The 26,491-nt window shown below is 37.6% G+C and overlaps 1 protein-coding gene across 15 annotated transcripts in view; it reads right to left on the bottom strand.

The window, feature by feature from the left end:
• MLLT6 (MLLT6, PHD finger containing) overlaps positions 1–26,491 on the bottom strand; it is a 180,112-nt gene that overhangs the window by 74,463 nt on the left and 79,158 nt on the right. For 7 of the 15 annotated variants that reach the window (XR_015733804.1, XM_034415653.3, XM_087892107.1 and 4 more), the window contains exons 3-7: positions 14,085–14,139; positions 12,432–12,541; positions 11,269–11,372; positions 9,566–9,659; positions 1,831–1,938 (exon numbers count right to left, since the gene is read on the bottom strand). Coding sequence is in view for 14 of the 15 variants with exons in the window: in XM_034415651.3 (XP_034271542.1) it covers positions 1,831–1,938; positions 9,566–9,659; positions 11,269–11,372; positions 12,432–12,541; positions 14,085–14,139 (471 nt within the window). In the remaining variant the exon portion in view is untranslated. Of the gene's footprint in view, positions 1–1,830; positions 1,939–9,565; positions 9,660–11,268; positions 11,373–12,431; positions 12,542–14,084; positions 14,140–26,491 lie in introns of those variants that run through there. The other 8 variants (XM_087892104.1, XM_087892101.1, XM_087892102.1 and 5 more) reach the window with 3 other exon arrangements.

Raw genomic sequence — 26,491 nt, 5'->3', positions numbered from 1 at the left:
ACTGAAGTCATGTCAGTAAATCATATCAATTTACTTGGAAACTTTAATTCCAACTTTTTTGAGGGAAGGAAGGAGAGTGGCAGTGGTGAGAGCAAATGCTATTATGAAGGCACTTTGCCTATGGTTGTCTTTAATATTTCTTTTTGAATTTCAACTCCTAGGATTAAAAATAGCTTTTCTGTTTTGCTCTACTTCGGAGTATGATCTTCCCACACCATAGTTGATGCACAACAAACCAGGATATTACAATTGGATTTTTCTTACTGTGCAGTACAAGCTGTTGTACAGCAAAGCAATATAGCAACTTGGCTCTTATTCAGTAAAAAATATAACAAGAAAAAATACATGGAAATGCTTTCCTTTTACAAACCCAGGGCATTGAAGATCCATTTATAAAGTTGAAAATTAAATCCCAATTCTAGAATTCTTTCTCCATCCAATTTTTTTCATTTCTTCCATCCAGAAATAAATATCAATGAATTCAACAGAGTTTATATTGCAGTAGATGTGTTCAGTTAAATCCGTTTTTTACAGCTGATTTCGTTAAAAATGGAAAAGATAACCTATTCATTCCTTCCTTCCTTCCTTCCTTCCTTCCTTCCTTCCTTCATTCATTCATTCATTCATCCGAAATGTCTGTGCTCCCATGTTTCTTTTAAAAAGCAATTTCTGTTGTCTATTGCAACAAAATATTTTCAGATGTAATCTGACAGTTGCAGTACTCCAGCTTCCCTTAACTGGCACCTTCCAGATGTGGGTTGCATCTCTTAACATTCCTAACAACATGGCAAATAGCCATGCTGACTGAGAATTCCTAGGTTTCAATTACATTATTTCTGGAGGGTGACTGGTGGGAAGAAGCTGTGCCAATGGAAAATCAGTGATACTGATAACAGTGCCATCTCTAATAGGAACATCTTTTCTCCTAGTACCACCATTTTTTGAAAACAATAATACTGACAACTTCTATACACATTTATAGTTTAAAAAAAGTGATTAAAGTGGCAAAACTTATTTATTTCACTAGGCTTAAGTGGCTCAGAGGTACTGAGAGAGACACGAAATGAAAACAGTCATGAAATTGACAAGGCTGATTCTGTTCCCCTTATACTTATAAGAGTGAATTTAAGCCTGGATTGAAACCTTGAAGGCAATACTTATATGAAGACAGAGAAGGATTTACGGTATGTGGTTTGTAGTTAACTGGATCTTCTGCATATCTACAACTTTCCTCTTGGCCACAATAGACCAATGAGGGAGCCCTTGGTGCTCTCTGACCCTGCTTGTTTTCTTGCAGATGTTTCATTACCCTAACTAGGTAATCTAATCAGTGTTAGTGACAGATGATATTACCTAGTTAGGGTAATGAAACATTTGCAAGAAAAAAGCAAGGTCAGAGAGCACCAAAGACCTCTCATTTCAACCTGAGCCACAAATATTCTCATTTATTGGTACAATAGAACAAGTCATCAACCTTCCTGAGTCTGTAAAGCTTCTGCCCTTAGCTAGTTACTGAATGTGAAACTGAGTTTGTGAAAAGTAATACAAATTAACCAAATGTTGTCTTCATTGTTACCTGGAAGTATCCAATTATTTCAGCAAATAATATTTTCCAGATGTTGAATTATGGAACCAATACTAATTCTGACAGATAAAGAAGAAAAGCAAGAATGCAGTATACCATAATTAGGTAAAGTTTACCTATTTGATTTAATCTGTTTTGGTATTAGAAAGGCAAAATACATATTCCATGGAATATGTGAACTTACTCTCAACCTTTGATGTGTGCCCTTTGTGTATTACTTTTTTATTTGTCTTCTTCTCTCTTACCTTCTTTGGTTTCTCATGATGAGACACATGCTTCTCTTGTGTAGGGGATGCTGACCGACTCCTCCTTCCTCCAATAAAAGAACCACCTCCAAAATGGCGTGATGTCTTCTGGAGGCAAGTGGGAATTAGGGAGAAGATTTTGGATCAGACGGAAATAGAAGAGAAAAGTAAAAGCAAACAGGAAGAACTAATAGGCTTCTACTACCAATAACAATCTGGTTTTTATAATTTACAAAACCCTCTTCCTCCTGGAAGGAGATGCTGCCAGAGATAATTTTTGGGACCATGGCTCAATCTTTAAAGAAAAAGATCCAAACTGGCCCATGATATCTGGCCTAAAAACTGGTCAGCCCTAAAGCTCAATAAAAATGACTCATAGCAACCTTTTTGATTGCCTCAAAAACAAACAATGTGCAAAAACACAGATCTTTGAAGCAGTTGTTATTTAATAGTAATCCATTACAGTTTAAAAGATTAGTAGTGTTGTTTTCAGAGGGAGTATTTAATTTTTTTTCTATACCTTCTTGTCCAATATTAACCATATTTTATCAGCAAACTACTGCTACTATTGTTGCCTTTTCATCATGTAGGAGAAAACCATAACTTAGGCCAGGAACAGTTGTTTATTCCTCCAGGAATAAATTAGGAGGAATCCTAATCCTAAATTTCAATTGTTTGCTGAAAGAACATTCTAATTGGAAACATTGGTCACTGCTCAACATTGGCACATTTAATTATATTGTACTATCCTATACTTAATACTATGCTGACTGTATTGTGCTAGTGTAATTGGAACAACACTCTTGAATTTCAGGTATAAACTGGTTTAGAGGTGCCATTAATGAATAGGGGATCTTCTGCTTTATTACAGAACTATCTAGCTTTCATAGTAAAAAAAAAAATTAAATTTAGGAAGTTATCAATTAGGATAATGCATTGGATATCCTCAGAGACAGATTCAGAGAAACAAAGTGAGAGAGAGGTTTGTCCTTAAGGACATGATCTGCTAGTTTTAGCCTTCCAAGCAGGGTATTTTTCAGATATGATGGATTATAACTCCCCTAATCTTAACTGGTATTGACTGGAAATGATGGGGTCAAAGTCTAACACATATTGAAAATTCTAGTTGGAGATGGCTGATCTAGCTATTCATCTGCTGAAAACTCAGTAGAAGTAGAAGTACAATCTACATAAGAATACAGGAGTAAGTGCTTACATCTACCTATCTTCTGTTTATTTCATGGTAGAACTCCCCATGGATAGTGTCCTAATCAGAGGGCTGAGGGGGAAGGGGAACTGCCATGTGGATTTCCTGTCTCAGGAATCAAACTGTCTGGAAGATGCCCTAATAGGAATATATAGCAATGAAGCTTTTGGCCAGGCCTATACAGACAGTAATTTAATATGATATGGAGTCTTTTTTTTTAAGCCCTGTAACAAGAGAGGCAACCTACTCAGAATCAGCACTATCTGTTATTAAGTTTCTTAAATTCCATCATCCTGGCTTGGAAAGTTAATCCAAGGTTAAGATGAGGCCCCAATTATGCCCTGGGAGTGTTATGCCTTATCTCCCTCCCTCCCTCCTTCAGGTTGCCCTGAAAACAAGATAAAAAAAAATCTCTAAAAGCAAATTTCCTCAAGCTATACACTTATTAATATTAATAATGAAAAAAATGTCAAAGGAAAAAAAAATTCAAGGTAATATCTGAAACATTACTTCAGAGGACATCCTGTACTTGATATTAGTAATGAAGGGCAGAGTATTTCATTTCAAAAAGGGCTAATATTTGGGCTATTCAGCATTTTTATCTGGAAGTAATGCTTGATTTCCATATGTTGACTAAATCTTCCCCAACTTGCCCTGAGTATTAGTCTCTCCCTGAAACCCCTGTATGTGAACCACCCAAAGAAGCAAAGTCATCCCAGCATTTGTCTGAAGTAATTCTGTGGTAGAGGATCAAATCTATCTCTGTCTATAAATGTTTCATTTATCTGTTTTAAGGTAGCCAGCATCTGGCTATACAGAATGCAAGGCAAAACTAAAAGTTGAGGCATTTCTTTGGGACAGGAAGACATTCTCTGAACCAAGCATTTGATTTATTTGTACTTGCACTAGAAGCCACATTAACACCAGAGCAGAGGAATCTTCTGTGGTCGGTTATGGAATATTCTTGGGGCAATGAGATCTCACCAAACTTTAGCCCTGAAACATTAATTTTCTAGCGATAGGGATTTGATAACTTTCTTGATGTAGACATGGCATTGGCATCTTGTAGAGAACTCAGCATTAATTAAAAAAAAAAAATTGGGCTCTCGAATAAACTGGAGACATTCCTTTCAATTTGTGGTATGATACGGCAACTATTTTTTAAGTATAAAGTTGAAGCAATGAACAGATAAACCCCCTTACAAATGTTCAGGAAGGACTGTATGTTCTCCTTCTGTCTGGTCACTTCTGGAAGTTTCATGAGGAACCAAAAAAGTAGCAACAACAAATCAGGCAAAAACAGATTTGGAATAGGCAACGCACTTAGCTTTATAGACCAGATATTACAATTCTGCTTATGCAAACATAAAACAACATCAGATTCTATTTCTAGAGGAAAGCTAATTTCAGGACAAGAAAAAAAACAGGGAAGAGGAAACTGGGATTAAGAGCAAGCAGATTTTTACATGATGACTTTTATCTCAACTTTCTTCACGTACAAGAATGAACCAGAAAAGAAAAATGATGCAACATATATTAGAGAAAGGGAGGTTGTCCTTCCTTGTTTTCTTATGCCTTTTTAGTTGTGTTTTAATCTATTTTTTAAAAAGGAAACTTGGAAATCTTGGTATGAAAGGGTTCAACTAATGCTCCAGTTGACAGAAATTGCTGTTACTGAGCAGGATTTAATTTCTTATTAATATGCTATTTTACCTTTAAAATGCTATTCTTATGTAACTCAACTGATCTAATCCCTACTTTATTCACGAACCTGGAAGATACAAGTAAACTAATATGGCTGCACCATTAGATTTTATTTTGGTCCCTATTTTCTGAGAAATCTTCAGTTAAGCTATGCTATTGAAAATGTTAAAAATAACAGGAAAAGAAAAAAAAAATTAAATGGCTAAGGAAGCAGATTGATGCTGAAGAAAAAAATGGATTAATGTTATTCCAAACTGGCTGTTAATATTGTCCACACAAGAAATAGTTTTAATTTTTAGAAGAACAATGATAGTGCTTCTAAATATGTAACAGAGGGAAGAGCTACAAATAATTTGCAAAAAACAAAACAAAACACCCCTAAAAAATAGCACTCTGTTCCTGTTATTAAATTAGGTTATATGATTATCTAGGTCAAGGTGACATTCACTTAATCTAAATAGGTGGAGGTCAATGGAAGAAGCAGACATTAATGCTGCAGAACGATGAAAATTTCTTCATGTAGGTGAAGGTTTTTTTAAGTTTCATCTGATACTTCCAATACTGCAGGTTTTCAAAAACAAAAATGTATCAGCAAAAGGAATGTATAATTGCAGTCACTTGAAGGAAAACCTCTCTGAAACCACTATCATCTTACTAAAACCAATTTTTTACTTTCGGTAGCCAATATATTTTAGGATTTTATCTTGGTTAAGATGTTCTGATACAGATGTACAACCAGTGGTAGGATTCTGCCGGTTCTAGGCGGTTCGGCCGAACCGTTTGTTAAATTGCTGGTTCGCCCTGCCCCTTGCCAATAAATAGTGGGGGCGGGGCGGGGCGAGGGGTGGGCGAGCCAGTAATTTAACAAACTGTTTGGTGTTTTTTTGCAATTTATTGGCCTTGCAGCACACCGAACCGTTTGTTAAATTGCTGGCTCGCCCGCCCCTCGCCCTGCCCCACCTCCCACCCGTGCGGCGTCAGCCTACCCTAGTCCAGGGCTGGCAATTGTGGCTCTTTTACAACCTGTGGACTTCAACTCCCGCCTAGCCCATTCTGGGGAATTGTGGAGAATTCTGGGAGTTGAAGTCCACAAGTCTTAAAGCTGCCAAGGTGGGAGACATCTGCTGTTACACTGTAGAATCCTTTCAAGCATGAAGATGGCCAAGTATCCTCCTTGAGAGACAACAGTTGAACATCAGGAGGGCTAATAGAGGGCAGGGCTACATTTGGAAATTTTTGCATTTTTGCAGGTGGTACCATACGATCTGGTGTCTGCAATGGAGAACAAAATCCGGCTTCTTCTCTCCGCTATAAGTGCGGCATCAGGATTCCACCTTGGTATATTTGCAGCACAAGGCAGCCCTCCTCTCCTGCTGCTTGAGACTCAGAGCAGTAAACAGCGTCTGATTCGGGGAGCAGCCGGATTTTGCTCTCCATTGCTCTCTCGGCCCCCTGCAAGCTCTTGTCTCTCGAGGAGCGCTCTCTGAAGTGGTACAGGAAACTTTGGTTGGGCTTCTCGAGAGATGAGAGCTTGCAGGGGGCCGAGAGAGCAATGCAGAGCAAAATCCAGCTGCTCCCCGAACCAGACGTTGTTTACCGCTCCGAGTCGGCAGGAAACGAGGGCTGCCTTGCGCCGCAAATATACCAAGGCGGAATACTGATGCTGCACTTACAGCAGAGAGAAGAAGTTGGATTTTGCTCTCCATTGCAGACACCAGATCGGCCCCCCGCAAGAGAATGAGAGAGAGAGAGTGGGGGAGAGAGGGAGAGAAAGGGGGGGTGAGAGAGAAAGGGGGAGAAAGAGTGGGGGAGAGAGAGAAGGGGGGAGAGAAAGAAATGAGAGAGGGTTAGGATTAGGGTTAGAGAGAGAAAGAATGAGAGAACGGGGGAGAGAAAGAAAGAGGGGAGAGAGAAGTGGAGAAAGAGTGGGGGAGAGAAAGAGAGAACGAGAGAGAGAGTGGGGGAGAGAGAGAAGGGGGAGAGAAAGAGAATGAGAGAGAGTGTGTGGCAGAGAGAGAGAGAAAGAGGGGGGAGAGAAAGAGAGAATAAGAGAGAGAGTGGGGGAGAGACGGAGAGAGAAAGAGGGGGGAGAGAATGGGAGAATGAGAGAGAGAGGGTGGGGAGAGACGGAGAGAAAGAGGGGGGAGAGAGAATGAGAGGGAAAGAGTGGGAGAGAGAAAGAATGAGAAAGAGGGGGGAGAGAAAGAGAATGAGAGAAAGAGTGGGAGAGAGAGAGAAAGAGGGGGAGAGAGAAAGAGAGAGAGTGTGGGGGAGAGAGAAAGAGGGGGGAGAGAAAGAGAATGAGAGGAGGGAGAGAGAGAAAGAGGGGGAGAGAGAGGGGGAGAGAGAGAATGAGAGGGGAGAGGGAGAGAAAGAGGGGGGAGAGAGAATGAGAGGGAAAGAGTGGGAGAGAGAAAGAATGAGAAAGAGGGGGAGAGAAAGAGAATGAGAGAAAGAGTGGGAGAGAGAGAGAAAGAGGGGGAGAGAGAAAGAGAGAGAGAGTGTGGGGGAGAGAGAAAGAGGGGGGAGAGAAAGAGAATGAGAGGGGGGAGAGAGAGAAAGAGGGGGAGAGGGGGAGAGAGAGAATGAGAGGGGAGAGGGAGAGAAAGAGGGGGGAGAGAGAATGAGAGAGAAAGGGGGAGAGAGAATGAGAGAGAGGGGGAGAGAGAAAGAGAATGAGAGAAAGAGTGGGAGAGAGAGAGAGAAAGAGGGGGAGAGAGAAAGAGTGGGAGAGAGAGAAAGAGGGGGAGAGAAAGAATGAGAGGGGGGGAGAGAGAAAGAGAGAATAAGAGAGGGGGGAGAGAGAGAGAAAGAGGGGGGGAGAGTGCCTGAAGGACCCTATCCCGTCACTGGGAGTCCAGGTGCTTCAGCAAGCGGCACACTGGATCCGTATTAGTGGTCCGCGAAATTTAAAATTATGAACTTGGTGGTCCCTGAGGTCCAAAAGGTTGGGGACCCCTGCTCTGGAGGATTTAAGTAGCTTAACTGTGCTTGCTTGCCAATACCAGAATTACAGAGTTGGAAGGGACCTTTGGAGGTCTTCTAGTCCAGAGATCTCCAACCTTGGCAACTTTCTCTGCCTGGGCCTGATGCTTCCTGAGAGGCAGGGGGTCTCTCCGAATGGGACTCCCTCCCCAAAAGGCTGGCCCCAAAGCCCTAGCTCAGAGGTCTTCAAACTTGTCAGCTTTAAGACTTCTGGACTTCAACTCCCAGAATTCTCTAGCCAGCATGGCTGGGGAATTCTGGGAGTTGAAGTCTGCCGGGCTTAAAGTTGCCAAGGTTGGAGATCACTGGACTAGAAGATACATGATGGCATAAATGATGACGGTCAAAAGTGTGAGGACCTGTCAGAAATCACTTTTTTCAGCCCTCTGGGTAGTCCCTATGTGCATATGGACTACTCAGAAGGCTGAAAAAGTTATTTTTGATTGGTCCTCGTACTTTTGACCACCTTGAACTTACTACTGTCCTTACATTTTACGTTTTGCGGCCTATCTTGTCACCGTGGTGAAGAGAAGTAGTGGTGAAATGACTGACACGGTTGTTAAGAATGCTGCAACAGGCATAAATGTGAGGATAATCATAAGTGCGAGGACCAGTCAGAAATGACTTTTTTCAGCCCTCTGAGTAGCCCCTATGTGCATATGGACTACTCAGAGGGCTGAAAAAGTTATTTTTGACCGGTCCTCGCACTTTTAACCAGTCCTTGAACCAGGGCCGGATTTTCCTATAGGCTAACTAGGCTTCAGCCTAGGGCCTCAAGATCAAGAGGAGGCCTCAAGATCAAGAGGGGCCTACATTCAAATTGTTAGCAAAATTAAAATTACACTTTCACTATAGGTGAAAGGGCCTCATAAGTGGAATAGCCTAGGGCCTCTTTTCATCTAAATCCGGCCCTGCCTTGAACTTACGACTGTCCTCACATTTTACGTTTTGCGGCCTATCCTGTCACCGTGGTGAAGAGAAGTAGTGGTGAAATGACTGACACGGTTGTTAAGAATGCCGCAATAGGCATAAATGTGAGGATGGTCATAAGTGCGACGACCGGTCAAAAGTGTGAGGATCAGTCAGAAATGACTTTTTTCAGCCCTCTGAGTAGTCCCTATGCACATAGGCACGCCCACCCGGTCACATGATCAGCTAACCACGCCCATCCAGTCACATGACCGCCAAGCCACACCCGCAACTAAGCCACGCCCACAGAACCAGTTGTTAAAAAAATTGAATCCCACCACTGTATACAACCCAAGATCCAGTTCCATGTTGGAACTGTTGGAAAATATTTCCAAAAGTTTTAGATTTATTCTTCAGAACCTATGCAAAAGTTGCCATAGAACTGTTGCTTTTAATGTAACAGAACATGAATATGATTCAGTATATGTGCTGCAATCATATCAGTTGTATTTCATGTATTTATACATTTAATTAAAATATTAAATAATGTTTGTTCTCTCTGCACAGTTCTTTAACCTGCACTACTTGTTAGCAGTGCAGCCTTCAAGATGCCTCTCAAAAACCAAGGGGAGTGTTTGACTTGGAAGAAATTGTGCATACGTGTTTTAATAAGTTTTATCTCTCTGTCATAACCACAGACAATGTCTCCTCTTATATATTCAGCCACATTGGTTTCCTTTCTTGAAACTGACTTTTGAACTTCCTGTGATTTAAGCTTCTGATCTTAGAGACCAATAGTTGGGAAGGGATCATAACCCAGGAATAATGCACATACAAAAATACCTGGGCTTATTATATCCATAGCTTCTGTTTGACCTTGAAAAATTATCTACATTTTATTTATGATTATAACAAGAAGTAATGACTCACCATTTTATTGAAATGGTACTTGCAATAGCCACAGTATTTCACATTATCAACTTCCAAGACTTCTTCTTCACACAAAAGTCCAGCCATTTGAGCACTGAAATATGGAAGTGAACTGATGTAAACTGAGGCCTCAGGCATCCCAGTCAAACCAGGTTTTGATTTTGATTTCCCTAACTCACTAATTCAACTTTCTTGATTTTTTAAAGGACTTATATAAATAAAATAAATAATTTACTCCACAAACCTTCTCACCCCTGTTCTAATAACAGAACTATCAGCCCTGACATGGTTATAGGGCAAATTACTACAAAAACAATACATAGATCTCCTTGGTCCTCTTGGTGACTGCCAACTCACATTCTGATTTGTAAATGAAGATCTGAGACTTAGTACTGCCTTAGTTTCTTTTTTGCATACAGACATCCAAAATTTTATGTAATGACTGATAACATTAGAGGAGACACAATCTACTCAAACTGCCATCATATAGTACATGTTGGTGGAATATATCCTAATGTTTTAACAGAAATAAATTAATTAACAATAAGAAAATTTATTTTGTTTGTTAACAGGTAATGATATTTTTCCTTGCTATTGTTGATGCAAAAAAGAGAGAGGGGGAGGGAGGGAGGGAGGGAGAGAGAGAGAGAAAAGCTAGAAGCATTGGCGGTGTGCCCCCAGTTCGGACTGGTTCACAAGAACCGGCAGTAAAACTGGCAGGAGGCTCCGCCCACTGACCCGGACATCATCATAGGTGAACTGCGCATGCGCAGAAGCTTCTGTGCATGTTCAGATGAGCGCGCACAGGCGCAATGCGAACCAGTAGTAAAAGTAAGTAGAACCCACCCCTGCCTAGAAGGGTTATATATATTTCTGTCGGACCCTGTCCTTTATCAGAATATTATTTATGCCTTTTCTGTCCTGCAGTCTATTTCTTCGCTGAACAAGAAACCTGTCAATGAACTTAGGCTAGGAATTTGAGCCTCTCTGGGTCATACAAAAAAGGAAGGACAGGATAAGATTTAGAGAAGGGAAATGGAAAGCAAGGGTAGGATGCATATTTCCCCTTTTGCCTCCAATTGTTTTCCCAGAAATCTCTTTCTTGGTCACTTTCCTAACTCATGTTTATACCAACTAGATGAGAAAAGGGGTGCAATAGTGAAACAATCAAGCAGCATTAAATATTCTCCTGCTTTATTGTCTCCCTTAGGAAGGTCTTCCCTGCCCCTTTCCCCACTCCAGTTCTTTTATTTTTTCTAAAAAAACTACCACTACTTAATTTTTTTTGTTTCATATTTGGTGCAAAGGCAAAGGACATGTTATTTAAAAAGTAAGACTGAAAATTAAATATCCAAAATGATGGCCACCCCAATCTCAGATTTGAAATGAAAATGGAGACTTGTGATTTTCATTGGGTGAATAACAGGATGTCGGGAGGACAGGTTGGTGGAAAATGGATACAACCTTTTCCTCCATTAGAAACAGTGTTTTTAAGATGACTGAAGAGGAGAAATAAGCCAGAATGAAAACATCCATAAAACTTTTAGGTTCCAGGAAGAAGCTACAATCAATCAGAGGAATTCTTCATTCTTACTAGCTAATAGTATTTCATTGATTCATAAAAGTGATGGACGAAACTGAAAGGTTGGAACAGAAATTGGGGAGGAAGAAAGTGATTTTGAAATATATACTTATGGACTCACCAGGTAACATGGAAGGCTTGCCGACAACCATGACGATTGCAAGTCATGCAGGCTCCAGAAGCTGCTTTGCTCTCCCTGCCCTGTTCTTCACAGATGTAACAAGTCTGCAATAAAAACAATAGAACTTCATCTGCTTTTCTAATACCAGTATGCCTCTCGGTGGAGATCCCAAAATGCAAATTTAAGAATGACATTGTTTGGCAATATATAATAACTTGTGACAGCATAGGATAGTCTGGTATATATAGGGGCTACAGAATTCATAGCCTATCAATATGATCTCTGAAAAGATCTTGAGAACAAAGCCACATAATATGACCATCAGATAGTAAGATATGTATTATGGTAGAACAGTCTACAAAGGCTTTGGTTCTGCATCTCTGGAGATTTTTAAGAGGTGGAATAGCCACTTCTCAAGGATGATTTAATTGGTTTTCTTCTCTCTCTCTGGAGGGTGGAAACTTTGTGGTCTCTTCCAATTCCATAATTCTGTAAGCAAGATGCAGTTTTATGTGTGTGTGCTTGGGTGTGAAAGAGAGAGAAAGAGAATAATATTTTTCTAAGCACATGGGAATGCAATCTTGATTGATATGTCCATGTTTGTAAGGGGAAGACTTAAAACTTCCACTCCTACTTTTCAAATTTGTTGTTCCTTATATTTTCTTCATGAAAATTATAAAAGAGAAAGAAACACATTTTAAGAAAGTTTTTAAATTCTTGCAATGGGGTGGGAAGGCATAACATTTTGTTAAGTTACTTGGCCAATCTTGTCTGGGTTTGGAAGCTAAGCAGAGTTGAGCCTATGAAGTGCTAAAATGGTATACTATTAGAAACTACCAGATTTGGGAGTCTGAGAAGTTGGTAAAAGCAACCCAGAAGGAAGCATTGAGAAACCAAGATTCTTCTATGATCCAGAAAATTCATGGATGATTTCATATGGTCACAATTAATTGACAACATAAGGAGAAATTTCTACTCATTTTTATTGAAAAAGGATTGGGCACCCACACTTTAAAAAACACACATAGTAATGCTAACAAAAGACAGGGAAACTGCATGCTCTAGTATTTAATTTAATGTGTGACATAATTTAATGTGTGACCTGGCCCCAAGACTTCAAAATAGAGGTGGGTTAGCTAAGTTGTGATAGATCTCTCCTTTACCTTGTTGAAGCGGTCATGGGGCACATACTGGAGGACAATAGGCTCCATAGTGAGAACATTCGCAAACTGCACCTCAGGGATATATAGAGCACAGACAACATGGGCCCAGCCTGGATGCCAGAAGGACAAAAATGATATGGAGAAAATAAGGAACATATCAGAAAAAGGCATAAATCAGACCGTAATTGGTTTCTGTGGGGGATCAAGCTTTTATGGCCTGATTTTCACTGAGGTAATAAAACTACATTTTTCAGACCACAAGTGAGGCCTTTAATGGACTATTGTTCCTCCAAACAAGAGTCAATTATCTCTACAGAGAAAACACAAGATTGGGGAAAAGACTTCTAGGTGTTCTCCCATATGATAATTATTGGTGCACAGGGTATTTGCTTTCTAAGAGAAAAAGATATAGCCCAAATCTAGTTCAAAATATATAATCTACCAAGGGAGAAGATCGAGGCTTTGAATTTCATCATCACCAGTCCGCACTTGGAGACTCAAAAAACATATAGATCACCTGATTACAGCATTTTCTCCAACTTTGTGAGAAGTACTGTATTTCTATTCAAATATGCATTCCCAGCTATAGATTAACATTGTAATTCTATGCTGTTGTAGATGCCTGAATTATAGTTCCAGCACTTAACAAGCAATTGATTTGATGATATAAAAACCTGAATGAAAAATTGACATCCTCTTTTTTTTTGGTAATATACAAGATTTATTGTCACAGTGAAAATGACATCTTTGTTATTCCTCTCTCAAAGATTCCAAACCAGCCATAATTTCTTTCTCATGCTTCCAAGTTTCATTTGTTCACAATTCTAAGAGCCTTGATTAATCTAAAAACTTCCTGAAAAAAGTGGCATTGAGTGAACCAAAAATATACTCATTATTATTTGTAATGGTGATCAAGTGAGACATAACTCCTTATGTTCTGGGGGTGGAGTAAGGAAGTGTCTGTATTGTAATTTCATAATAATAGAATTGGCAAGCATTTGGAGTAATTGCTGCAACAAACATAGAAGTTTTGTTACAGGCACTGCATTGGCTGCCAATAGGCTTCCAGGAGGTACAAATTCAAATTTTTGATGAAAAATAATTTGATTCTCAGGTACCTGCAGGATAGTCAACTTCAAGACTGTATCTGTATTAATGTTGTGTCCTATGTGGATATGCCGAGAGCCTTTTCTTTTGGGAAATTTGGGAGAGAGTGAGAAATGTTTTTCAGGAACTATATTCACCCTTTGGAAAATCTTTGCCTTTGATTGCTGGAGCATAACTTTGCCCTTGAGTTTCAGAAATCTAAAAAGTGGAACTATTCTGAAAGGCATCGGATGATTGAAATCCAATCATGATATGTCTCTTAATAATGACCTTAACAGTTCTGCTGAATTTTAATTCTTTTGCTTATTTTTTTTTTTGGTCTGCTTCTACTTATAGTAATCAAATTTATATGACCATCCATCTCAAAGACAAGTGACCCTTATTACTGTGCTACCGTTTTGATCTTGATTTTAAATCCATAAGCCATGGTCCTCATGATACGTGGCAGAAGGAAAATATGTATAAAGTAGCTCAAAACCAAACATTCCTTGTTTAGATTGAGAAATGGTACCTGGACTGCCCTGCTATCTTGAAAAGTAAACTCACCTCCACTATCAGTCCGCTTCAATGCTCCATCTTTATGAGGACATAGCTCACATCTCTGTACATTAAAATAAAATAAAAAAAAAGATCCAAGGTTAGGAGTGATACAATACTTTCAGGGTTCCAGAAAGTTACAATTCTCATTATTCTTGATCAGATAGAAGAACGTCCAAAGTTCTTTGAGGCAGCTCTTAATTCTATAAACATGAGAAAACTGGATAAAAATATATTTTAAATCACACATTTTAGAGAAAATTTGCTGGAAATTTACATTTAAATGTATTATTAAAACTAGAAATCAAACAGATATGAATAACATATTGCTTGGAAAAAATATTATTTTCAGCACTGTGACAGGTAGATCTTCAACTAGGAAGGTTATGGATACTTGTTTGCTTTTAGCCATACTTTACTCCTTAACTGCATCACAATGTGCCCCTAAAAAGGTCATGCAAACTATCTAAACCCAAACATGATCTTATTTTTCTAAATTCTGCAATATTTTAATTTGACTCAGTTTAACACAAAGGACCAGTATTAATTGAGCAATGATCAATGTAAGGCAAATAAATTTACTCCTCAAATTGTTGTTCCAGAATTTCTGTTCCCTTATCCTTTATCTTGATCTTAACCACAATGGATAGTCCTCAGATTTCACATATACCAATTCCTTACTCCAAAAGGGAAAAGATTATAGGAAAAGTATCAGGTTTATATGGGTCATAACCAGTCTGTATACACATTGGAGGAAGGGCCAACCAACAAACAAGAGGTAGATTTTTGGAGATAGAATGATTATTGAGGAATTGGATTTAGTAAGTTAGGCCTATTTCTCAGAAGGATGTACATGTCTCTTGAGAGACAATTGAAAAAAAAAGAAGAGGAACTAGAGTAAGGGATCAGTGTATGGCAGGTGGCCTCACCTCAGGAAATTTGCAATTGAAAAGACCCTTCCATCCTCTTTGGTTCAAAACCTCTCTGCTCCAGTTTATTAGGAAAAAAAAATGTAAACATGCAACACTCTGCCAGCTAGCCAATCAGCCTGCTCATCTATTCCTTGCTTAAACAAGACTGTAAAAACCATCCATGAATCTCCCCACTTTCCCCAGAAGTTGCCCTGCAGTCAGTCCAGCTGCCAAGGACAGGAGACAATTCTTTTACAAAGCAAACTGAGCTTACTTTATCTAATGGAGCCAAATTCTTTGGGAAGACAATGAAAAATGAGAGTTCCTACAATTCTTAAAAGCAGCAGCATCTTGTTAGTACCATTTAATAATGCCTTGGTAAGACCATACTTGAAATATTGCATCCAGTTTTGGTTGCCACAATATAAAAGGAACGCTAAGGCTCTAGAAAGAGTGCAGAGAAAGCAGCAAAGATGATTAAAGGACTGGAGGTTAAAACATATGAAGAATGATTGCAGAAATTAGATATGTCTAGTCTAGTGAAAGAAGAACTAGGAATGACACGATAGCAGTATTCCAATATTTGAGGGATTGCCAAAAAGAAGAGGGGATCAACTTATTCTCCAAAGCACCTGAAGGCAGAACAAGAAGCAATAGATGGAAATTTATCAAGGGTAGAACCAACCTAGAACAAAGGAGAAGTTTCCTGACAGTTAGAACAATTAATCAGTGCAATGACTTGCCTCAAAAGGTTGTGATTACTCCAACACTGGAAGTTGTTACGAAGAGACTGGGCAACCATTTATCTGAAATGGTATAGGATTTCCTGCTTGAATATAGGGTTGATCTAGAAGGCTTTCAAGGTCCCTTACAACTCTGTTATTTTGTTAATATCTAATCTTGGATTTATCACATCTGGAAACTATTGCTCTCTGACATTTGGGATCCATTCAGAAGTAACCATCATCTCCCTAAGCACTCGGGCCCATATTATTACTTCATACATGTTATTCTGCTTTAGCCAGCAAAACAGAAGCTGTGGGGTGATTCAAAATGCATTTTGAATTTAAAGAAATTGAGTATTTGGATTATAAAACTGGGTAGTAAAATTTGAAAAATCTTTTTTTTCTTTTTTCTTTTTCTTTTTTTTTCTTTTTCTTTTTTCTTTTTTTCTTTTTTGCCTTTTTGGGGCATCTTGGTTGTTTTTGATTTTTCATTGTTTTTGGTGTTGTTTTTTTCAGTTACAGTCTTTCTACCTTTTTTTTTATCATATATGGATTAAATCTATGTGGATTAGGGTAGCAGGAACCTGAAGAGTCTGAGTGTGCAGTTTGAATTTGAAGAAATCAAATATTTGGATTATAAATTGGGCAGTAAGATTTGAAAAAAACAACAACAACAAGATGAAGAAAACAACACAACATTCATCATCACCATCAATATCTGCAGCATCTGGTACTATTGAGAAAAAAACAACAGAACCCACACCACAGCAAGAGAAAATAAACATAGAATTAAAAAATATGCTACAGATTATATATGAAGATCTTAAAACAAGATTAGACAAGGTAGATGGGAGAATGGAAAAAATGGAAGGAGAATTGAAAGAAATTAAAGAAATGATAGGGAAAAATGAACAACGATTGCAGCAAATGGAAGAAAAAGCAGAAGCAATGGAGAAAAAAGTTGAAGAGATGGACTACAGACTTATAATTTATTTATTGGTTCGATTTATTTATTGGTTCAATTTATATGCCACCCTTTTCTGGAGACTCAGGGCAGCTTACAATGCGTTAAGCCTTCATACTTTTATATATACCTGCTTAGTAGGGCTTCCCCCCCCCCAAAGCGGTGTTCTTTTTTATACAAAGTCAGTTTACAATTACTGATAAAAATCAAGAAAAAACAATTATAACCCTGGAAATGGATAAAGCTGATTTTTATCTAAGATTACAAAACATTGAAGAAGAAAAGGGAGAAAATTTAGCTGAGAAAATTGCAGAGATACTAGCAGAAGCAATGGAAGAAAGTAAGGAAGGGATATTAAGTGGAATCGACGAGATATACAGAGTGCACACAAGATATGCAATGAGACATAATCTACCTAGAGAAATTCATGTCAGATTCACCAAGGAAACACTGAGAACAGAGATATTGCAATTGATGAGAAACACGACGATAAAGCATAAAGGGAGAGAAGTAGTGGCACTGAAACAAATTCCAAGAAGAGTGAGAGATTTGAGAAAAGAATGTCAATTTCTCACGAAATGTTTGATAAAGAGAGGAATAAATTTTAGATGGTTGATTCCAGAAGGAATATTGGTGAACTGGGAAGAACAAAGATACAGACTAGATTCAGTAGAGAAAGCAGAATTATTTTATAAACAGTACATAGATGTCCAAGAGGAAGGAAGGTTGAGGGAAGAAAAAGGGGATGAACAACAGGAGGAGAAGAAAGAACAGCCAAGAGAGACAACGAAAGAACAAGAAGAGAGAGCATTAAGAGAAGGAGCAAGGGCGAAAGAAGTTAAGGAACTAAGGGAGATAAGAATGACTAGATCAACAAAGCAAATAAATAAATAAGAAATGGAAGAAGAAATTAAAATAATATTGTTGAATATAAATGGATTAAACTCAGCAATAAAGAGAAGAAAAATATTCAATAAATTAGAGAAGTTAAAATTATAAATTATATGTTTAATATTATATGGAAGTACCAATGTGGCTTTCAACAATAGAAGCGTTGACATATCCAAATATGATTAACATGGACAAGATTGTAAGATATAAAGTTATTTTAACAGAGAAGGGAGAATTAAAACAGAAACAAGGCTTAGAAAAACAAGGAATTGAGACTGACTGGTATACATGGCTGTAGATACAATCAAGCTATGATAAAGACTTGAAACAATATGGTTTTAACTTGGGGGAATCAGAGTTGGATCAGATAATGATTGGAAAGGATGAAAAAATGATTAAAAGACCATATAATTATTTATTGCAAATTAGATTGGAAGATGAAGAGGTAAAAGAGAAAAGGATAACATGGGCGAAAAATTATGGATATGCAATAGAATTAGAGAAATGGCAACAACTATGGGAAAGGAATTATAAATTGACAATGGCAACTGCATATAAAGAAAATCTATATAAAATGTTTTATAGGTGGCATATGCCACCAGAAAGATTAGCAAAGATGTTTAAGAATAAATCAGCCAAATATTGAAAATGTTTGCATTTGCCGGGATCTGGCAAATGTGGTGGTCATGTTTAGAAGCAAAAAATTATTAGTCTAGAATACAGAAATGGTTGGAAGAAATATTACATAAATCCATAGAATTAAAACCAGAGGGTTTTTTTTTAATTATTAAAAAGTTTTAACAAGTATTACAGCAATTTTTCCCATCCCTCCTCCCCCTTTCCCTCCAACCTCCCTCCCCCCCCCCACCCACCCCCCTGGACTTCCCAGAGCAAAAACATATATAGCATAACAAACATAAGCTAAAATAAGCTAACTTTCTGTAGTCCCCAAACTCCCTCTTACTCTTTAACTCCCCTTTCAACTAACAAAACATAACTCAAAAAGAAAATATTGGTTTCATTCATAAGCAATTTGAAACTTTTTAGTCCGATATTTGTTTTGAATATAGTCAATCCATCTTCTCCATTCCGATATATATTTTTCGTTTGAATGGTCCTTCAAATACGCTGAGATTTTAGCCATCTCTGCTAAGTTCACTACTTTTAGTGTCCATTCTTCAATAGTAGGCAAGTCTTCTTCTTCCAATACTGCGCCACCAAGAGTCTGGCTGCTGTTATTAAATTTAAAATCAACTTAATCTCTATAACAGTACAATCTGTAATTATACCTAACGAAAAGAACCGTGGAGTAAATTTTATCTTCTTTTTGAGAATATTTTGGATAATCCACCATATTTTTATCCAAAATGCCTTAATTTTTTTACATGTCCACCATATATGATAATATATGGCATCATCACATTCGCATCTCCAACACTTAGGTTGCAAACTTGGATACATACAGGCTAGCTTTTTGGGATCTAGATGCCATCTATAAAACATTTTATAAAAATTTTCTCTTAGGTTTTGGGCTTGCGTAAACTTTACATTTCTAATCCATATTTTTCCCCACGTTTCCATCATTATTGGTTCTTCAATATTTTGTGCCCACTTTATCATACAGTCCTTAACTAACTCCGTTTCTGAATCTATTTCTACCAATGCATTATACAACTTTTTTATATCCATTTGACTTTGATCTCTAATCTGTTTTACCAAGTTCTCCTCATTCTGCAAAATACCAATTTTCTGATCTTCTCTCCATCTAGAGAAAATGCAACCGTACATATTGAAACCATGTTTGAATTATCCTTTCTTCTCTTAGTTGATTCAAATATTTTAATTGTAGTGTACCTTCTTCCTTATTAAGCAGCTCTTTATAAGTAATCACATCTTGTTTTTGCTCTACACTTATATTCTCTATTGCGTGTCTGGGTATTGCCCACATTGGTAACTTATAATTTAATTTATATTGATACTTTTTCCAGACACGCAATAAAGCATTCCTTAATATGTGATTTTTAAAAGCCTTATCCACTTTCTTATCATATAATAAATAAGCATGCCAATCGTAAACCAAATCATATCCCTCAATATTCAATATTTTTTCTTCTGTTACATTCATCCAGTCACTAATTGTTGACAGAGCAGCTGCCTCATAATATAGTCTTAGGTTGGGCATTTTGAGACCTCCTCTTTCACATATATCCTGCATTATTTTTTGTTTTATTCTCGGTCTCTTCCCTGCCAAGACAAAATTATTAATACCCTTCTGCCATATCTTAAAATTCTCATCTTTTTAAAGTATTGGTATCATTTGAAAAAGAAACAAAAACCTAGGCAAAACATTCATTTTTACTGCTGCTATTCTTCCTAACAAGGATAATTGTAATTTTTTCCAGTTTTCCATCTCTCTCTGTATTTTTTGCCACAACGGATCATAATTATGCTTAAATATTTTCGCATTTGATGTCATAATATAGATCCCTAAATACTTAACTTTTTTAACAATTTCAAATCCTGTTAGTCTTTCTAATTCATCTTTTTGGTTTATAGTCATATTTTTAGTTATTATCTTCGTTTTCCCTGCATTTATTTTAAATCCAGATATTTGTCCATATTGATTAATTATGCCCATTAAACCTACAACCGACTGTAATGGTTGGGTTAAAGTAACAACCAAGTCGTCTGCAAATGCTCGTAATCTGTAGTCATACTGCCTAATTTTAATTCCATTTATTTTGTCCGACCCACATATCTTACTTAACAGAAATTCCAAGGTCAAGATAAACAATAATGGAGACAAAGAACATCCTTGTCTCGTTCCTTTTTCTATGTTAAAAGTATCTGTTGAACTACCATTAATTATTAATGTTTGCTGTTTGTTTCTGATATATTGCATTAATAGATTGTGTAAAATATTCTCCAAACTGCATCTTTTCTATTATTTTCAATAAGAATTGCCAGTTCAATTGATCAAATGCTTTCTCCGCATCAAGAAATATCAGTACCGCAGGGATTTGGTTGTTCTTCCCCAAATACTCCAATAGGTTAACAACTTGCCTTACATTACTCTTCATTTGTCTACCATTTATAAAACCAGTTTGATCATTATGAATTATTTGTTACATGACTGTCATTAACTTATTTGCTAGTATTTTAGCAAAAATTTTGTAATCTGTATTTAAAAGTGATATAGGCCTATAATTTTTTGGCTGAGTATGGTCTTGCTCCTCCTTTGGAATCAGAGAAATATAAGCTGTCTTCCAGGATGGGGGTACAACTCCTCCCGATTGTATGTTGATAAATAATTCTTTGAGTGGTCCCAACATTTCTGACTGCAAGTGTTTATAATAAGCAGCTTTCAAACCATCCGTCCCAGGAGCTTTACCCACTTTCAACTGCTTAATTGCAAACATAATCTCCTCGGAAGTTATTGGTTGATTTAGACTCGTGATGGCGAACCTATAGCATGTGTGCCACAGGTGGCACGTAGAGCCATATCTATGGGCACATGAGCGTTGCCCTAGCTCAGCTCCAGTGCACATGTGCACGCCAGCCAGCTGATTTTTGGGCCTTCCAGACCCACCGGAAGTCAGGAAACAGGCCTTTTTCGGCCTCTGAAGGGCCTCCAGTAGGGGTGGGGAAGGCCGTTTTTGCTCTCCCCAGGCTTCAAGAAAGCCTCTGGAGTCTGGGGAGGGTGAAAAATGGCCCTACTGGGCCCACCATACCATCATGTGCCAAAAGTGGGAGGAGCACAGGGTGTGTGTGTCATGTGCGCATCCCCGCTTTTGGCATGCAACGGCAAAAAGGTTAGCCATCACTGATTTAGACCCTCCCTTTGCTCTTTTGTAATTTAGGGATATTCTCTTTCTGTAAGTATCTATCTATATCTATACTTTGAATTTTATCACTAGCATACAACCTCGTGTAAAATTCTAAAAATGCTTTTTTAATCATATTTTGCTGATAAACCTCTTTACTTTATATTCTATTTTCTCTATGGTCCGTGACTTTTGTTTTTTCCTTAACAAATATGCTAACCATCTCCCTGGTTTATTAGCATTGCAAAAAGTATTATGTTTAGCATATTGCATATTAGTTGCGACCTGATCTGCCATTAACATATTAAATTGCCCTCACAATAAGTTAATTGCCTCTTTTATTTTCTTGTCTACTGGGTTCAATATCAAAGCTTGTTCTTTTTTTTTAATTTCCTCTTCTAAGTCCTTCCTTTTTTTTCCTGTTTATGTCTATGTTTATTATTCAAATATATTAAACTACCTCTCATATAAGCTTTACTTGCATCCCAAACCATTTCCATAGATGTACCCTTATGCATATTTATAATGAAAAATTCTCTCATAAATTTTTTACATTCTTTTACATTTTCCTCATATATAAACAGATTTTCATTTAACCTCCAAGACCTCTTAGATCCCATTCCATACTCTAATTCCATCCAAACTGGACTATGAGCCGTTAAAACTCTTGGGCAGATCTTCGTCTTCTTCACCCTAGAAAAAAGATCATTAGTAATTAATATAAAATAAATCCTAGAGAAAGATTGATGTCTATCAGAAAAAAAGGTAAAATCTTTTTCTTCGGGGTTCCTCTCTCGCCAGATATCTCTCAACTACATATCATCCATCATTTCAAAAAACGATTTTGGCAATCTTGAACACGTTGAGATATTCTGCAAGAGCCCCTTCTTTTCTTTTTCAGTGTCCAAAACTCCATTCCAATCGAGTAAGATACATGATTTATAATCCCATTGTAATAACTTGGAATGTAAAAGCTTATAAAATTTTTCCTGTTGTTGGTTCGGTGCATAGACTCCAATTAAAAGTATTTTTTCTCCTTTTATTAGAAGTTCAATTGCTATAAATCCTTCTTGATCATCTGCTTCAATTAATTTGGCAATTAAATCTTTTTTTAGGTATAGAACTATACCATTCTTCTTCTCAGGAGCAGATGCAACGAAATGTATACCTAACCTTGCATTTATTAAATATTTTTTATCTTTACTTCTAATATGAGTCTCTTGTAAACAAATTATATCATTTTAAAACTGTTTCAAATAATGAAATATTTTTCTCCTCTTTTGTGGTCAATTTAGGCCATTAACATTCCAAATCAAAAATCTAGTTGCCATTCTTGGCCCCTGAAGCTTTTGGAGCATCTGCTGGAAATCTCCATGCATTTTACTTTTTGGCCTTGCTCCTCCCACTGCTTCTGTTTTTGTAGTGTCTTGAATCATCTGAAGTTGCTGCACTCTTAATTCTTCTTGACGCTTGGCTGCTGCTCGGGTCTGTCTTTGATCCTAAGGTTCTTCTATCTCCAAGACTTGAACAGTAGTCGAAAGTTGTATTAATTCTTCTTGAGTACTCAAAGCTCCCTTTTTGGGCATGTGCCAACATTTCTTCCTTCTCCCCCTTTCCTGCCCTCTCTGCTTCCATCTTCCTTCTGGCTTCTGGGGGCTGTGGGCATCCAGCCTTTAGTACATTGGTGTAAAAATCTCTTGCCTTCCACACTGAGTTAAGATGATATCTTTCTCCTGAATAGTTCACCACTAGTCCAGCTGGAACTTCTCATCTGTACTGTATCTGACGGTTTCTCAGTTCTGCCACCAGAAAGACATAATCTCTTCTGGCTCTCAACATTTTGTGGGGGGGGATCTCTTTCAGTATTAAAACCTCCTGCCCCTGAGGCTTCCAGTTTGGCTTCCATTGTTGCTAGACGGTCTTTTGGGACCGCCACCCCTGCCGCCCGTAAAGAGCCACCTTTACAGCTGGGAGGCGGCTCGAAAAACTCCGTTTCCTTAAGGAAATGTGAGGTGAGCCATCGAGAGCAGGTAGAGCCCTCTGCGAAGTCCCCAGAGTTTTTTTTCTACTCTTGGGGAGGAAGCAGGATGAGGCTCCCTATCCAGCTCGCCGCTGCTCCGGGCTGCGGGAGGACTCTGCGCTTTGCAGAGCTAGACGATGTGACCAACCTAATTAGCGAAAACTAACAGATTGCTCGAATAAGCAGGATGAAATCCGGATTTGGGACTCTAAACTGCAAGTATTTGTAACAACCCTATGATTGATGAAGAAAGAGTGAAAAGGGGAAAAAAAAGTTTAAAATGGCGGCTGGCTGAGGCTTGAGAAGAAAGCTGAAAGCGAAAGTCTTTCCGTTTGAATGGTTTAACTTGCTACAAAGTATCTGAAGCAATAACGCTGGCTACAAGGGAAGAGAAAAATTTCTGTTCCATGCTTCTTCCTTTCTTAGAGACTTGATATTGATATTGTGTGGAGAGAAGACTTTTTCTTTAAAAAGAGTCTGTTTATGTGGCAGGATGGCATTAAAACTGACAAAGCCAGACAATCAAGCTGTGGGGGGGGGGCTCCCCCATTTATAAATCACAAGAGCAATTTTTGAGCTCACAGATGCAGAAGAATGGTTTTAAAGTTTTAAAGGAATTTGTTGTGGAGGAGTTGGCAAGACATGATGAGATTATGAACCAGAATCTTGAAAAATATAGACAGGAAATTAAAGAGTTGGTTCAACAAAAGTATGATAACCTGAAGCAATATATTATAACAGCTTTGAAAAGCTTCTCAGAAGTAATTCTAAAGATGGATAAAGATATCAATTTAGAAATAGACTCTAAAATGAAGGAAACTGATTATAAGATTCATAATCTGGATAATAAAATACAAAGAATTGAAAATGATTTGACAATGATTCAAGAAAATAGCTCAGAAGTAGAGTCTAAAATGAAGGAAGCTGATCACAAGACCTACAATGCAGATAATATAAAGCAAAGGATTGAAAATGAAGTTACAATGATGCAATTTAGATCCATGGAATTTGCGATCAGAATGAGAGGAATATAGGAAAATAACAGGGAGGACCTGAGAAAGATGTCTGCTGAAGCTCTGGCTGTGATCTTAAAGGTCAGCTCCGAAGAAGTATTTTGTAAGATTGATAAGGCCTACAGAGTAAATTCTTGGGTGGCAAAGCAAAAACAATTGCCTAGAGATGTGGTGATTTATTTTACTGATAAAGGAATAAGAAATGATATTGTGCAAAAGTCTTTTAACTCCACTCTAGAAATGAATGGAAAGAAGATCTGGATATATAAAGAGCTGCCATCCAAGATGTTAAAAGATAGAAAGGACTTTGGATTTTTGGTGACTGAGCTAAAGAAACAAAACATCCCATTTAGGTGGGATGCTCCAGTTGGTATAATATTGAGATATCAAGGAGAAAGATATCAATTAAACACTGTTGAAAAAGCGGAAGAATTTTACTACAAGGTTTTTAAAATGGGCCCAACATCTCCACGTATGTCATCAGTGTCAGGAATACCTATTTATTTCAACTAACTGGGCTGGCTTGAGTTAAATTTTAAATTGATTTTAAATTGGGTTGTTTTAATTTACGGCCAAAATATTTAATTATTTTAAACTGTTTTTAAATTTTGTATGTTCTGTTTTTTACTTTGGCTGTTCACCGCCCTGAGTCCTATTTGGAGAAGGGCGGTATAGAAATGGAAACAAATAAACAAATAAATAAATACAGGAGGGGGATAAAGAAAAGCAAAATGAACAAGAGATTGAAACTTAGGCTAAGCAGATGGATATGGAGGTAATGGAAAAACGACAAGTTATAGAGGGCTTTTTGGATGAGCCGCTTTTGGATTCTCCTGCAGAGGCTATAGCTGGATCACCTATAAATACAAGAGAGGTGGCTTCGGATCTCGATTTGATGTCTTATCAAGTTAAAGACCAGCATGTAACTCAATCAGCTGATATACAAGTTCTAGAAGGGCAACCAGGGTGGAGATCTAAACCACAAGTTAAGAAAAGAAGAAGCAGGTTCTACAAAACTAAAAAATTTTAAACTACAATTCTTTCTTAGCCAACAGATTATGCCAGTTATTTAAGAGACGATTAAATATAATAAGCGGGATTTATAGAAGGCTGATACATGAAAATATAGCTGAGGCAAATTACAGACTTATACTATTTTAAGAAGAATAACAGATCTCTGCAGTGCTGGTGTTTATGGGATGTGGAAGATGGCCTGTGATTGATCGGATTGGAACTTTCTATTTTGGACTCTCTGAAAAATGGATTATGTATATGTTGAGCTATAAGGCAAGAGAACTATGGAATAGGGGCATGCAGATTATCTGGCTGTTACCCTAACATGGTTGTAGGAATTAATAATCTAGACAAGACATTACAGAAGATACCATATGGAATATAAATATAAAGTCACTCGGGTTTTTTTTTCTCATATACAGAAATACTTATTAATGATGGGGGCAGATGGTAATTGAAGATACTGAATATACTGTTGGAAGCAGGACCCTAACATGGTCGATGGAATTAACAATCTAGTTGAAAGACATTACAGAAGATACTATATGGAATACAAATTTAAAGTCATCTGAGGGTTTTATTTATATATGGAAATATCTTTTAGTGATATGGGCAGAAGAATAAAGATATTAAATATATTATGTATGGTAGACCTGTAGGATAGTGGGTGAAATAAAATATATATGGTACAAGGTGATAGGTAATGTTACTGATTGCTTAGTTCAGGAAAAGGGATGTTATGTTTAGATATTAATATACTTAAAAGATTTGAGTTAAGAAATATACGTATGGGGGTGTATTATGAGTAGAATAAATGCCAAATCAGGATTTATTATATAGTTTCATAGCCGAATGTGGTTTGAAATGTATAGTATGCGGGGGACATAATAATAATGTTAGAAAGAAATGTTTAGCACATAGGGGGTGGTGTAAAAGGGTGGTAAAGTATTATATAATGTGATATTAATTTGGATTTCATCTTGCAGAAGCCATGGGGGGAGGGGAGGGGGAGGGGGGGTTAGGGAGTGGGGGGGGGAAAGGGGGAAAAATTGTA

This window comes from Pantherophis guttatus, chromosome 4 (genome assembly GCF_059756535.1).
Source record: "Pantherophis guttatus breed Tessera chromosome 4, ASM5975653v1, whole genome shotgun sequence".
NCBI lineage: Eukaryota > Metazoa > Chordata > Lepidosauria > Squamata > Colubridae > Pantherophis > Pantherophis guttatus.
The sequence above is the reverse complement of the archived record's forward strand: the minus strand, read 5'-3'. Positions and strand labels throughout refer to the sequence as shown.